The following is a 16522-nucleotide window of genomic DNA, read 5'->3' as shown; positions in this document are numbered from 1 at the left end:
TGTTGCTCGGATGGTCCAAAATTGGTAAGGTGTACAATATAGAGTTTTTGGTGTGCACATGCATTGCATATGATCAGTCGGTTGGAGAAGCCGACTTTTAGTATTTGTTTTTATGTTTTTGACTCAATTGAAATTGTATTGTCCTGCATTACAATTCAATGTAAACTTAGAAATACTATGGAATTTAATTAGTAGATAGTGTGGTTGGGAACAAATATAGATATTTTTGAGGTTGCAGGTGCTTCATTTGACTTTTTAAGTATCTTTCGAGTTTTACAGTATAATTTTTAATTAATTCTATATACATGTAGTATATGTTCTTTATATATGTCATATCTTTGGTATAACTTTTTCCATTAGAGCAAATTTAAGAAAAATACAATACAAGTTAGCAACTTGAATCTGAATGGAGCAATGACTAAACAGATAAAGAAAAAAGTATAATTGTAATCGATATTCCAAAAAAGATAAAGAAAATGGTAAAATTGTTCATACGTGATACACTAAATATTAGATATGCTAAGTTAAGATCGACTGAAAATTATACTCGACTTTTATTTTCTTTCCAAATTTACAAACGTTATTTCATTTCATATACTCCAGCTTATTTCTTCGGGAAGTCAAAAATACCGCCCGACAAGGTAAAATAGCTTACTAATCTGTGATGGATAAAAGAAGGATATTTTTAGAAACCGCTCTTGAGGTTTCTGATAATTCAACAAGCTTCCCTCTAAGTTTAAAAATTACACTTGCCTCCCTTCATAGTAGAAACGTACTAAAATACCTTTTCCTTTAAGTAAAGACATATTTTCCACAAAGGAAAAAAAAGGAAATTAAACACATATTCCTACAAAGGAAAAGGAAACAAACAAATAAAAATGAAAAAAAAATAAAAGTACCTGCTCTTTTTCCTCTATCCACCTTCACAAACAAATTGTCAAATTGCCCTCCTCTTTTCTTTCCCCTTTCTCCCTTAGTGTTCACGTACCTTCACATACCTACTACCAATTAGTGTTTGCTACCTCTGCTACCCCTTTCCTTTTTCCTTGTTTCTCTCAGACTATTCATTTCCTCCATCTTGGTAAGTATGATCCCTGTAATTTTGCTTATTTTTTTGTTTTGCTTCTATGGGTTGCTAGAATTAGGTGTTCATAGAGATCAAAATGTCAGGGAAATGGAAGTTTTTTAGGGACAAGATTGATGGAAGGTTGTTGCAATTTGGACAGATATGATAAAGGGATAAGGAATCTGGTTTAGGGCAGATATTCGGTTTTAGTCGAGTAATGAGGTTGAATTTTAAGGTATCAAGAAGTGGTTGTCGCGGAAATATTTGACAGTTAGATAGCATTTGTTCGCAATTAGTATGGAATCAATAGCTTTGTGATTGAGAGCTATTAGGCTACTCAAATTGCTTGAAATGTATAGGATTTGGTTTTGAAGTATTCTTTCTGGGAAGAGAAGGTTACTTGTGATCGTCGAAAGTGAATTGGCAATTATTCTAGTGACGAGTTAAAGTTAAAGAATATATGTTATTAGGAAACTCTTCTTTTCTTGTTCTTTTGACTATAAAAGGATATTTTAAGGTATTTGGAAAAATACTTGTCTGATTTGGTCTACTTTGTGGCATAAACAATAAAAATAAGGGAGGTTTATATGATATTTAAAATTTGAAGGGAGCTTCTTGGAATTATTAGAAACCTTTGGGGAGATTATATAATTTGTTACCGAACTCAAGATTGGAGATATAGTAGACCTAAACTCCATTCCATTTTCTTGATAATATGGTCCTAAACTCTAATGAAGCCAAATTTAATTCGAGCCAAAACTCATCTAGAAGTTATAATCGTATAACACTTTAAGTTTTGGTGATAATTACCTTGGACCAATGACATTTTTGCTTGTTCTCAACTAATTCTCATAAAGCTTTGTTATTGTATTCTTCAATGATAGTAACTTCAAAATTTTAAAAGGGCGATTTATGCACTACAAAAGGGTAATTTGGTCATTAATTAGTCAAAATCAGCTTTTGTAGTTTGTTTTAAATATACCCGTATAGTTTTATTTATTTTTCAACAGCATAAGAGAACACACGAGTTATTTTTTAAAAAACTTCATTTTCACAAATTAATTATATAAGATTCGTTTTCACAAAATCAAAATTAGTGGAGAAAAAGCCCTTGAGATTAAAAGATTTAGAGTAGCTAAGTGGCTCTGATACCAGATTGGTTTCTGGTTTGTGGATTTAATTAAACAAATATTTGAGTATAGTAGAATGCTACAGATGGAACACTTGAAAAGGTTGACTTTAGTAATTTTCAACTGACGATACACGTCCCATCCTGCGGAGCTGATACTATAAATCTGCAGAATACTCGTCCGCCAAACCACACAAACACTAAGCTCCTCAGAACCTCATGTCCCTTCAATCTTCTTTCTTCAACACCAATATGGCTTTCGATTTAAACTTTCTTCTGCCTTTGTTTTCTGTATTTGTTGCATTGGCTCTTGCCATTGTGTTTTATAACTACAAGAGCTCTAGAGACAAGAAATTATTACCACCAGGAGAACTAGGCCTTCCTTGGATTGGTGAAACCTTAGACTTCCTCAAAGCCCAAAAAAATAACAAATTGTACCAGGAGTTTGTTCAACCAAGAATCAAGAAATATGGGAAGACCTTCAAAACTAGCTTGATGGGATCACCAACTGTGGTTGTAAATGGAGCTGAAGCCAATAAGTTCTTTCTGTCTAATGAATTCAAGTTGGTGGTCAGTTCATGGCCTACTTCAGCTGTTCAGCTCATGGGCTCTGATTCTATCATGGGAAAACAAGGGGATGCACACCGTTGCATTCGAGGAATCATTGCCACCAGCCTCAGCTGTTCTGGCCTGGAGGCAACGGTCCCAAAGATGTGCAACACCGTTCAGTTGCATTTGGACGAAAATTGGCAGGGTAAGAACATTATCAGCCTGTATAGGTTTACCAAAACTTTAACATTCAACATTGTGCTTAAATGCATGCTTGGAATTGAAGTAGAACAAAAAATGTTGGGAATCTTTGAGAGAGTCTTGGAAGGGGTGTTCTCTCCCCCAGTTAAATTCCCCGGGTCGGCGTTTTCCAGGGCAAAAAATGCAAGAGTTGAGGTAGAGAAGATGTTGCTAAATATAGTAAGAAAAAAGAGAGAAGAAATTGAATTCCAGCAAGGAGGAGAAGAGGGAGGAATGCTACTTTTCCGGCTGGTAAAGGCAATGATCCAAGGCGAAATGAGCGAGAAGGAAGTGGTGGATAATATGGTTCTGCTAGTTTTTGCTGCACATGATACCACGTCTTTTGCCATCACCATGACCTTTAGGATGTTGGCTCATCATCCAAAATGCTATTCCCAACTTCTTCAAGGTACATCACATTTTCATATTTTCTTGCTTGCTAATTCATGTTTAATTAGCCTAATAGGATTATCCTTTAATTTCATGTTGCAATTGTTATAATAATCTTATTTAATGTTATTAAATACATTGCAGAACATCTTGACATAAAGGACAACAGAAAACCAGGTGAAACCTTGACACTAGAGGACATAAAGAAGATGAATTATACTTGGCAAGTTGCTAGGGAAAGCATGAGGATGTACCCTCCCATCTTTGGCTCATTCAGAAAAACAATTGCAGACATTGAATTCGACGGATATACAATTCCAAAAGGCTGGAAGGTAAAATTTTCCCCAGCCCCAACAGTTCTTTTATTCTTGTTCAAAAGCAACATGGTTTCCGGGAGCTAGTAAAATCTCAGTTTTTCTCTTAGCCAAGGTTTTTATTAGTACTTTTTGCGACATTGAATTATTGGTTACAGCAACGGAAGATTAAAATCTAACAGGGGCTGTGCTTCCTCTCTGCAGGTGCTCTGGACTGCTTATGGAACACATTATGAATCAGAGTATTTTGAAGACCCTCTGACATTTAATCCAAGTAGATTTGAGAAGCCTGTTCAACCTTATGTTTATTCTCCATTTGGTGGAGGACCAAGGCAGTGTGCTGGATCTCAATTGGCCAAGTTAAACATCCTAATACTGATACATTTTGTGGTTACCCAATATGAATGGTCCTTAGTCAATCCTGAGGAACCTATAGCTGTGGATCCTCTACCATTTCCCTCTCACGGAATGCCAATTAGAATTTCTCCCAAGTTGTCATAAAATAAGATTGTAATTGGATTAGACATTTGTAACTTATAAAATTTTGCATTAAAAAGCTGTCTATGCTTCAAGAGAAGCAAATTGGCCTTCGTTCATTTTCTTATATTAATTCACTTGCTAGCAGTAACAACTTCAAGAATGCATAGAGGAGGGGGTGGGGGGTGGAAGGGGGGAGGAGGAGGAGGAGGAGCTGGGGGAGGGAGAGGGAGGTCGGAGAAGGGGAAAGAGGGAGAGAGAAGGGGGAAAAAGAGGGGGATTGTCGGCACCGGTGGGACAGGTGGTGGTGACGCGGCGGCGAACTAAAATGAGAGGTAGTAGTAGAAGAGAAAGATGGTGTGTATTTTTGATGTTTTGACTTTTGGATGTGTATATTTTAAGATTTTACGATGTTTTTGAGGTTATTATAGACAAAATTGTTAAAAAACTTGTTTGATTAAAACCCAAGCACATGCAATAGACATCAAATGGGGTAGCTTATATGTTTCGTGTTACAAGGAACCTGGTATTACCTAGTAATTAAAGATTCTGGCTACAGAGAACAGAGTATAATCTAGCAATCAAAGATTCTGACCTGTCACATCCTAGAATACGGGTTCAAGTCTCACTCAATTGTTCTTTCCTCTTTATTTTTCCCATTATTTTCCTTATTTTTTTTTTATTTTTTTACCAAAGACAAAGGGCACAAAAATGTCAAAGATGTCAAATGGCAACTTCAGAACTACACCTGCTTGAGCTCTGTTGTTATATATTTCTATGTTATACTTTATTATACAATTTTTTAAAGTGATAAGTGTCTCATGAATCAAGAGATTTTAAAACTTGAATTCTTATTTATTATTACATGGGACACGTGTCAATCAGATAGATAGTATAAAAAAAATATAGTAGAAAAAGTTGTAATAGGTGATTTTTTACCCGTATTACACCTCTTATTAATTAATGCTCTCCGAATCTAAGGCCATATCATTCTTTGTAGGTCAAACATGATTTTATTTCATGAGTTGCAGTTTGTCACAATAATTGATGGTAGTTACAAAGTACGTAATTCAGCTGGGATCGAGTATACATCTCTTCAGGCCTCTATGTGTCGTTTTCCTCCAACAAGGCAACAGCCAAGATTTTCGTTAAAAGTCCTTCCTAACGACTTTGTGTTGGTTCGGTTTTTCAGGTTACAACGGCTGTAGACCGGTGCAAATTTGACTTTTGACTTTAATGCATTAACAAAATTTTCCTATGTTGTTTGAGTCCTTATATCATCATCGTCTCGATACGAGGTACAGGAGCCAAAACAAGAACAACTTTCCTCACAATTTGCAGATTACTTATTAAGTTTGACTCCTGTATCTGTATCTGACACTAGATACAAAGCATAGAGGCAAAACAAGAATAAGTCTCGCATAAAAAATTATGGAAGGGCTATAAATATTTAGAAACAAGAACAACTTTCCTCACAATTTGCAGATTACTTATTAAGTTTGACTCCTGTATCCAGTGTTTTGAAAACCGGACCGGACCGGCCGGTTCGACCGGTTGAACCGCGAACCGGCCATGGCTCCGGTCCGGTTCAATGCCAGGTTTGACTTTGTCAAGAAACCGGTCAAAAATCGGTCGGACCGCGAAACCGCTGAACCGGATGTGAACCGGTTATTTCCGGTTTTTGAGTTTTCCTTTTTTTTTTTTTTTTTTTTTTTTTTTTTTTGCAAAATGTAGTTATCAAGATTCGAACTCAAGACCTTTGTAATAGAAGACCAATGTAGTAACCGTTGCACTATCACATCTTATTAGTTTTTTTTGATAACTTATTTATATAAAACAAACACTCATATTTCTTTTGTTCCATTTTTTTTATAAAATATCATCCTTTCATGACTCTTTCTTTTTAATCTTCAACACACACACACACACACACTCTCTCTCTCTATCATCTTTTCTTTTGCCACTCATTTTTTTAATCAAACCTCTTTATTTTTTATTTATTGATGTTTTCTTCCATATTTTAATTTTGTTTTTGTCCATTAAATTTAAAAAAGTTAAAAAAGAATTATTTTTCTTTAACCCAATTTATTTAATATCACAACCACTCACTTTTATCTCATTTTTTGTTTCTTATCAAATTTGCATTTCTATTTTCAATTCTCTTGATTTTCTTCGAACTCCAAACTTCCTTTTTTAAATTGTAAATTTAAATTCCAAAATGTAAATTAAAATTTAAGTTCACAATGTCTAAATTTTCATGGACGTGAATTTTGTATAATTTCAAATATTGTGATATTTTTGGATTATATTTAAGATTTTTTTGGTAGATATAATTGAAATTGAGATGAAATTTATTTGTTTTAACTTATAATTTAAAAAATTTATTTTTAAAAATCCAAATTATTCAAAAACAGTAAACTTTTCATCATATAAAGTATTAAATTATCCATTACATGTCTTATTTTGTACACATATATATTTATATAAATTATTTTTTAAAAAATTCATTGAACCGAGGTTGAACCGGTCCGACCGGTTGAACCTCGACCCTTTCACTTCACCGGTTCGATTAACGGTCCGGTTTTTAAAACATTGCCTGTATCTGTATCTGACACTAGATACAAAGCATAGAGGCAAAACAAGAATAAGTCTCGCATAAAAAATTATGGAAGGGCTATAAATATTTAGAAGATCAAATCAGCTGAAAACCGGTATGGAATGATGCGCGGCATGAAAATGCTCAGAATGAAAAGAAAATTAATACTATTATTCAGAGTAAATTGCAATAAGAAGTTCAAATGATCTACTAATAGTGCATTGATTCTTCTGCTGAAGCTACTTCCTAGCCTTCATCTGCAGCAGAAAATCTATGAAATCAACGTTCAATTTATAATCCCTTAGCTTGGTTAAACAACTTGACAAGGCTAAATTCCACTTTGGACACTTAAAATAATAGACACACTTTCACTTTAGGCTATAAAATTTATTTTTAGATACTTATCCCTTAAACTACAAAACTCATCATATTTTAGTTCTTAAATTTCGCTATTGACACTTTAACCCATTAAGGATAAAACAAATCCATCGCACTTTTGTTCTTAAATTTGGAACATCACTAGCCTGCTATTTTGTTAGTTTTGACAATTCCATGTGATGGATTTCATGGTTTTTTACTAGAAGTGTCCGGAAATGAAGTTTTAAGAACAAAAGGAATTTCATATTTATGGAGTAAAATATTCAAAAATAAAATCTAAGTACTAAAGTTGTAATATATCTATAGTTTAAGAGTCGAAAGTAGAATTTAGCCACTTGACAATGCATTTCCCCGATATTCTATTGGAATGGGAATCATGTTGTCTATTACGTGAATATGCATCAAATGTTCGGCTATGGTGGCGCGAATAGCACTCAAGAAAAATAGTTAGAATTCTCTGTATTATTATCCGATATCAAATTCAGTACCAATTCTACTTATCACATGAAAATAGAAAAAATTTAAATAAACAGCACATGACAAATTAAATAAAGAGAATACTTGACATAAGTATAGAAGCGACACTTGATATAAATATAGAAGTAGAACTGAGGATCCCATGTGCAAGACAAGACACGTTGCCAAAGATGGTCGGAAGATCACTAAATTCAAGCAAAAAGAAAATAATTGTATCTAGCCAGCGATCAATTACAGAAGAATTATTTGCAGCCTTGAGTATGCAAGAAGAAATTTGCATATATATCTTCCAAGTCAATTGTAGCAAACAAGATTTGTGCTACGTCCATGAAAAGTCTCATGGGGAACTCGCAGTAGTATAAGAACGTGTCGTGATCTTTACTTCAGTTCAAAAGTTGAGACCAAAATTCTCCATTATCAATACTCATTGCAACTAAAATTCCTAGCAGTTGATTAGCAAAGATGACCAAAAAAAAAAATTCTAGTATTCAAAGTCCTAGTATAATAATTTTTCTTTAGTTGGATGTCCTAAAATTAAATCACATTTCAAAATTATCACAATTATCACTTGGTAACTGGTGTCTTTTGCCGTTTGAAAAAAATGGACATTTACTTATATATATAAATATATATATATTAAAATCTATTCTTAAACATCAAGGGTTACTTGGCAAAATTATATGAATCCGCCTCATCTACACGGGGCCATTATCATCGTAAATAGTTGAATTCCCAACAAAAAAAAATTTTCTCCCATAAGAGAGAGATTAAATTTTTCTGATCTTTCCCTATGAGAGGAGCCTTTCTCTAGATTCTTTTGAGTTTATGTGAATAAACTCTCTTCTAAGTTTTTCTAATGAGATTTTTTTTATCTTCTAGAGTTGTCTAGTGAAAGTTTTCTTCTCTTCTAAACTTAGAGTTTTATTCTCTCGTAGGATTTCTAGTGAGATTTTTAGGTAGTTCTTTTTTTCATTTTGTTGGCATATTAAATCAAAACTCAAAATTATGAATTTTTCATATTATTATTTAGCAATGTTTTAGTCAAGTTAAAGTTTTAGTAATTCTATTTGAGTCCAATTATCGTGGTTTTGTTATGTAAGAATTAGTATTTTATTAGGAAATTTCTTATGATTATAAGACTTGTTTAACTAGTCATCTAATCTATAAATAAGGAGTCTTACTATTGTATCAATATAGAAGAGTAAAGGATTGAGAATTTTGTTATTATGTGTAATTAATGATATATTGGTGATATTTATTCCTCTTCTTCTCCCACACATACTCTTATGTGTGTAAATTGCCTCCCTATATACATTTATTTTATCAAATATATCTCCTATATATTTTGATAAAATTTTTTGGCTTGTACATCTGCTATCAGAGTTCTAGGTTCAAGAAATTGATCTTGAGATGCTTGTAAATATTGAAAAATTGTGCTGACTACGAGATTAGTCCTGGGTATTTTTCATGATTAGAGTTAGAGAATAAGAATTACTATAAAGAAATTAGTTGATCAAGTTAGACCACAAGGTTGGTCATGGAGAATTCAATTGATAAAGATTGGACCATGAATTGTCAAATTGATTGTTGTTGGAAAGACAGAGATCGAAGAAGAATCTTGTTAGTTGAATTGTGATTACGAAAATCACAAAGTGATGAGCAGTGACGAGTTGTCAATAGATTGAAAGCAAATTATGCGACTAAAACAGTCTATCCAGATACATGGATTATTGCAATTTAAAAAGTGTTTGTAGATGAAGAACTACTATAAAGTGATGTTGACTGAATTTGCAAGGGTGATTAATGTTCTGATTGTGTTGAACTCGATCCAAGAAAGAACTTGATTTAATAGAGACAATATTGACATATTAAATCAAGGCTCAAAAATAGGAATTTTTCATATTATTATTTAGTAGTGTTTTAGTCAAGTTAAAGTTTTTAATAATTCTATTTGAATCCAGTTATGGTAGTTTTGTTATGTAGGAATCAATATTTTATTAAAAAATTTTCTTATGATTGTAATACTTGTTTACCAAGTCATCTAATCTATAAATAGGGAATCTTATTATTGTATCAGTTGAGAAGAGTGAAAGATTGAAAGTCTTATTATTATGTGTAATTAATGATATATTGTTAATATTTATTCCTCTTTTTCTTCCACACATACTCTTATATGTGTAAATTGCCTCTTCATATACATTCATTTTGTCAAATATAACTCCTATATATTTTTGGTGAATTTTTTTGTGTTCTACACATTTTTTCTATTATTAGATTTGTGAGGACTCACAAATTTATCTATTTTAAACTCCTATTACTAGCTTATTTAAGTATTTAATTGCCCGTTTGCCCCGAATATTTCATTTCAATCTTTTTAGACCCAATTACATGGAGCTATGGCTTACGTGTATTTTTAAAATGACTTATTATAAAAATTTAATTTTTGAAAGTTCATTTAGTGAGAATAATGAATGCGCGTTTGGAGACAATAATCGATTCGAGGGGACAATGAGTTTGGAAAATTGGAGACTTGTACATTAGCCTTAAAATATGTATTTTTATGCCTAAATACTCAAGTATTAGTTAGTTATACTATCGTTATAAGAATTTCTTGGAAGTTTCACCGTAACGCGTGCAAATCGAAAGTTCACGTATATCGAGGTGGAGCGGTTAATTGGAGATTTAAGGAATTTATTCTAGACGATTAAGAGTAAATAATTATAATGTTTAAGAAAGTGCATTGGAGGTTTAGTGCATAAGTGAAACGAACCCAAGAGGAATCAGGCACAAAATGCCCGCGAACGCGCACTATTCCTAGTTGACTTTTGAAACATTTTTGTCCACAAACTTATAAGCTTCACAAGGAAGCTTCTTAGCTTCTTCATCAGAAACATCACTTCCTTTCTTCCTTTTAGCAGCCGAGCTTCACCAAGAAGAAGAAGAACAAAACCCATCATCATTCCACTTCAAATCTTGCACCTTTTCTCTCCAAAGCTAGGAAAAGGGCTTGCTTCTCACGGTTTTCTTTAGCTTCCAAGGACCGAAATTTTCTGTTTTAGTCACCTACAAAGGTAAACAACAATCAACCTCTTAAATCTTGATTTATAGAAGTTATCTTGCACTTGTGAGCTTATAGATTCACAAGGGTAGCTTTATATTGTTGGAAATCTTGTGAGTGGGCTCTATGAAATCCCACAATAGCTTGATGAACTGATTTGATGAGATTTGATGTTATTTATGTTGGATTAGTGCTTAATCTAGTGAAAATAAGTTGTATTGTGGAAGAAAGCTCAAAGGAAGTGAAAAGGAAATTTTACCGTTTTTGCCCCTGCTATTGCCGTGCACTTTGGTGCACTTTTTTGTGGTCCAATTGACTTTTTTTTTATTTATATGTGTAATATAGGTTGTGTGGAAAGTTTCTACAAAAAATTACGTGATTTGGATGAGCAAATGTTGAGATTTCAAAATTTTACCAAAACTAGAATTGTGTCCGTATTGCTCTGGCAGTGATTTTGTTTCGGCCATAACTCTTTGCTCCGACATCAAAATCGAGTGCTATTTGTGGCACTAGAAACTAGACATTTCCAGTTTTCTAACGGTTAAAATACATGCCCTGATTCCACCTGAGTGAGCCGTACCAACCTTGTAAAGTTGCCTATTCTGTTTCTCGTCTGTACTAGAAGCCCTGTTTTGAGCTGCGAATTGATGCTCAAATATGAGCTAGTTGTCGACAGAATTTTAAAATGATTCCTTCTGTGAAATTGTAGCTTTATGAATGTAGTTTTCAACGCGACTAACCACGCTCAATAATGAGTTGAATTGAGTGAGTTGTGGCCGGATTTCAGAGCTGTCTTCGTGAAAGAAAACCCTAATTCTGGACTGATTTATAGCTAATCTTGATTTGGGACTTGTTATTCGAAATCCTTGGTGTTAATCACCTACCAAACATATTTTGAATGTTTCCTAGACTTTGTCTTCATAAATGAATCATGTTCGAGGAATTTTCATTGGCCAAATGTTTGAGAAAAGAAAAACGAAAGTGTAAAGCATATTTGCCTTAGGTTCCGTTTGATAAAACTGAATCTGAATTCTGAAATCTGAATAGTGAAACAATTAATTTACTGAATTTTAAGCACTGAAAAGATATATATGAATGTCTGAATTTTAATGTTAAACCTATTTATACTGTTTGATAAATATTTATTATTGAATGTTTAATAAGTTAAATTTGACAAATTTGCCTTTATATCTTTCATCCAAAAAAGAAATAGAACCTATGATTTAATTAGCTAAAAATGTTAGGTATGAAAATGATAATATTTATTTTTAAATCAAATTAATATAAAAGATGAAATATATTATATGAGGAGTATGGAGAAAATGTGAAAATCATTCAAAAAGGAGAAAAAAGAAATAGAAAATCATTAGATAGAGAATATTAGATTGTTTAATTAGATAAGAATTTTGAACATAATTAACAAACAAGGGTAGATTTGGTAGATAAGATAAGGTAATTGAAGTAATTCTATTGATTCTTATCAGAATTAAGCATTCAGTTAGGATTCTTGTACTGAAAAAAATACGCACAGGTTCAGCACTACTTAACAAGTTCAGCAAATAGATTTTTATTTATCAAACACTCAAAACATCTGAATGTCTGAAAAAATTCAGATTCAACACTTTTTTATGTTATCAAACAGACCCTTAGCAGATTGTGGAAATTTAATGGTTTTGTTAACCGAACGAATTTTTGCATGAAATTTGACAGATGAATAGTTCTTATATGGTAGTATAATCATACCAAATTTGGTGCCATTCCGAGTCCATTTCGATACTCAACCAAAGTCTCAAAGTTCACCTTTTAAATCTGGAAAATCCTTGTTTAAGGAGGAAATTTCAGTAAATTTGAGCCGCCATATCTTGGTGCTCAAAACTTCGATTCTTGTTCCGTTTATTTTGTTTTAAACTTTTATTGTAACTCTAATTGAGCTCCAAATTTCAGAGGTTAGTTCGCATTGAGTGAATTTTGCCGAATTTCCAAACTTTGCCAAAAATCAACCCAAATCTGTCTTGGTATTCCAAAATAGCACTTTGAACCCAAAATTTGAATATCTTCTATTTGGAATCTGACAGGTGCCGAACCTGTGCAATAATAATAAATAAATAAATAAATAAATCCTAACTACCACCTGAAACAGTCAGTAATCAATTCGAGTACTGGAGCAGGGACTCTAGGTGTGCAATGAGTTACTTGATTCACCCTGTTCCCGAAGAGTTTGCTTAATCCGATATACCTGAATTAATTATTTAACTGAATTCCCTAACTAGTAGACAGTGGTAAGCAGGGTCGTCTCCTCAGGGACTAGCAAGATATTTTGTTTCTTTTCAAATCAAGATTAATGGGGGGTTTTGGTATCAAATGCCAACTAAACAAATTAAATGCAGAAAATAATTAATTAAAAGAAATAATAATGGAGAAGCTCTAGCCAAGGGTACACTTCAGAAATGGTTCATGCACTGATCATCGAATCACAGATAATTCCAACATTTATTAATAGATTGGTTATAGTTGTCTCGCACGCGCTAAACAACCAACCCTTCCTTAATTTATCGATAGCTAAGGTACGACCGTTAGCTATTTCTCTAACCCAAAAACAACCCTAGGTACGACCGTAGGATTTAATTCTTAGATTGCATTATTAATTAGAAAGGCCCAATCCTAGCTAACAAACACGCTACGAGGGTTTATTTAAGTTAGGTCAAATATTCCCCTGACACAAATCCAATTATGCCAGTTGCTACTGGGATAGAGATAACGAACAATTACGGATTCAATTACCCCTATATAGCAAAATAGCCTATGTGAATAATTAATTATTGCGCACTAATCAATCATACACAAGGCTATAACAATGAAAATCAGGGAACATATGAATATCAATAAATGAAGAAATAATTAAAAACGGTTTAGATCTCACAGTAATTGCCGAACCAAATCGTCAGTTATCCCTTTGACTAGAATTAGGGGTTTAGTTCCCCATTAGTGAACAGGCCGTGCGTACAAGGTAGGGAAAGGCCATCGATGCTTTGGTATTGACTCTCGTCCAATTCAGCAAAACCCAAGACGGAAAAGGGACCAATTGATTATAATTGCTTCCGATTGCCTTTCGCGGCTAAACGTACGAAGCGTAGGCACTATCTATACTTCGGTCAAAGCCAAATTGACAAACAGTTGGTAGGTCCACAATTGCGGCTAGCCTTTCCTTCCTTTGTTAGCAATGCATACGAGAGAAAAGATTCAATTCTCCTTGATTCCTCAATTTGGTCAAAACTAATCAAAAGCTAAGGAATTCCAGAGTCAACAAAAGATGGGAAGCAATACAAAAGTCAAGAATGGTGGCTTTGTTCTCTCCCCCCCCTCTTACAAAGCTGCGGCTTCCACTCCTTTAAGCATAGCCTCCCAGAAAACCTAAAAACCAAGCGAAAAAAACTAACTACCGCCTCATGTTGTCGACCGAAGTTCCAGGAAGGGATTTTTCCCTATCGCCAATTGTTGTGTTTTTCCTTTTTCCCAAAATAGAAATAACAAGACTCCCTCAAATAAAAATAAAAATAAAGTAAAATCTATTACAATTAAATGTCTTCAGCTCCCCAAGCGGGCCCCATGTACGATGGATCTTCTAAAACTCGAATTTAAGCACTTTCCATCATCCACTCCTGCAATTAGCACCAAAACAAAATATCAGTAGAATCCACCCAATTAATGAAAATATTTAGTCAATTAATTGTGCAATAATGCCCAAAATACCCACTAAAATGCACCATATCAGAATCATGGAAAAGTACCTTCTAAGAACTTTTAGTACTCTGGAAGTAGTTTCCAATGGAACCAAGTTTTCCAATTTTGGACTTACAAGGAGTGAGATACGATTTTTTAAAGATCGCTCGACAAATCTGAAATTTCCAAATTTAAAGGAAATTAAAGGTTGCGAACTCTCTATTTTCTTCGATATTGCTAGACCGTTTTACACTTGATTTCAAAGATGAAAATCAGATTTCACTTGTGTTTTAAACTCCATTTTTGAGCCTCGATTTATGAGTAATTAAGGCTCTCTTTTACGACATTTTCTTAATATTGTACAAAAGTACAATCTTTCTTGTAACAAGGGGGTTTATAAATAACGGTGTGTGATAGTCAATTATTATTTGCTTAGGTGCTCAAGGAGACCTTCAAGAGGATCTCAAGGGGAACACCTAAAGGCTTGTTTACGCACTCACTCCCTTGTTTCGATTGGTGAGTGTCAAGTGCATGAATTTGTTGCTAAGTGGTTAACTGTTTATTATCCGTTATGTGAATTGAAAATTTTGAGACGAGTGTACATTGCCACACTCGTTCTCTTTCGAACGAAATTATATTCGTATTTTGCTATGTGAATTCATATTCGACTTGTACATAGTAATGTGGATGTGATTCGTATTTGTGATTCGTATATGTGATTCGTATATGTGATTCGTACATGTGATTCGTATTTGTGATTCTTATTTGGAATCGTCGATTTGAGCGTTGGTCATCGACCACTAAACAATTATAAGTACCACACCGATTCAGGTGGGAGATACCTCTCGAGTCGTCTCAGTACCCTAAACCTATGAACGATAGCAAGTACCACACCGATTTGGATGGGAGGTACCTCTCGAATCGTCTCAGAACCATTAAACATTCTAAGTCGATTGGAGCGGTGTCTCATCAACCTTTGAACGATAGCAAGTACCACACCGATTTGGTGGGAGGTACCTCTCGAATCGTCTCTGTAGACACCAAAATTTTGTCAATTTTAATATTTTCTTGAATTTTTTCTATCTATTAAGTTATTTATTTTCTTGCGTCTTAATGTGCAAATTTTTCTTATAATTGCAGATTTTTTTTAGAAAAGAAAAAAAAGAGAAAAAAAAGAAAAACAAAAAAAAAGTTTAGTTTTTTAAAATAAAAAAAAACATCATCATGAGCCATCATGAGCCATCATGATGACTCATGATGGCATCACCACCTTTTGACTAGGAAAGGCTCTCAACGGATCCAATAAGAAGAAAATTGCATAAAAAGGACTCAAGGGAAAACTCATTTGGGAGACGACGGAATCCTCATTTCTCTCGGGAGAGCAACGGACAAAAGAGAGAAGAAAAGAAAACTCTCTCGGGGACTGACTCTCAGAGGTCCTTTGGCCGCAAAGAAAGCAAAAGAAGCAGAAGAAGAAAAATTGCCATAGACCTCCCTCATTTGCTCCCTCTCTCAGGCCTCGGGTGCAGAAGGGAAGAAAAATCTTTCGGCTCTCTCTCAGATTCTCTTCCTCATTTTTAGCAAAATAAAATACTCACTCTCAGATTTTCTCTTGGACAGGGCAAAGCCAATAAAAATTATTGGAGCTTGTAATTTCATCAAATTTTGTTTCTTTCATCTTTTTCAGTTTTTTCCTTTCCTTAATTTATTAAATTAAATACATGATTTGATGTTTGTTTGTCCCTTGGCTTCGTTTGTTGTTGTTACTGATATTGTTGAATTTTTGGGGAATCCATGAATAAACATAAAAAAAAAATGATTTCTGTGAATGCATGTTAATTGCTTGTGAAAATGCAAAAATAACAAAAAATGAATTTTGGGGACTGTTTTGATTTATTTTAGTTTTTTATGTTGTTTTCTTGCCGGATTAAATCATAGTTGTATTGCAGAAGTTGTAAGGAGTATTGTAATATATTTTTTATGATTTTTGGTGAAAGATTTGGGTGTTTTAAAAAATAAAAACTGGACTGTATTTTGACATTTTGGCCACTTTCAGATCATCTTTTGTAAAAACAAACTCCGAAAATGGAACCTACGCGAAAAATCGAGTGGGGAGGTGTATTTTGAG

General features: G+C 33.6%; 1 protein-coding gene across 1 annotated transcript; it reads left to right on the top strand.

Annotated features, from left to right (window-relative positions):
* The first annotated feature begins 849 nt into the window (after window positions 1-849).
* LOC140015024 (taxadiene 5-alpha hydroxylase-like) lies at window positions 850-4284 on the top strand. Its single transcript, XM_072066830.1, has 3 exons — window positions 850-3393; window positions 3519-3706; window positions 3893-4284. The coding sequence occupies exons 1-3, from the start codon at window positions 2415-2417 to the stop codon at window positions 4187-4189; spliced, it is 1464 nt and encodes a 487-aa protein (XP_071922931.1). The 5' UTR covers window positions 850-2414; the 3' UTR covers window positions 4190-4284.
* Window positions 4285-16522: the final 12238 nt, after the last annotated feature.

Source organism: Coffea arabica, chromosome 10e (assembly GCF_036785885.1).
Source record: "Coffea arabica cultivar ET-39 chromosome 10e, Coffea Arabica ET-39 HiFi, whole genome shotgun sequence".
In the NCBI taxonomy this organism is placed as follows: domain Eukaryota; kingdom Viridiplantae; phylum Streptophyta; class Magnoliopsida; order Gentianales; family Rubiaceae; genus Coffea; species Coffea arabica.
This window is presented reverse-complemented; position numbering and strand designations above follow the sequence as displayed.

Excerpts from the sequence above, each read along its gene's own strand:
- LOC140015024 (XM_072066830.1), top strand. The coding sequence starts at position 2,415 with ATGTCCCTTCAATCTTCTTTCTTCAACACCAATATGGCTTTCGATTTA. Across the intron at positions 3,394-3,518 it reads CTATTCCCAACTTCTTCAAG|AACATCTTGACATAAAGGAC; the intron begins GTACATCACATT and ends AATACATTGCAG. Across the intron at positions 3,707-3,892 it reads CAATTCCAAAAGGCTGGAAG|GTGCTCTGGACTGCTTATGG; the intron begins GTAAAATTTTCC and ends TCCTCTCTGCAG.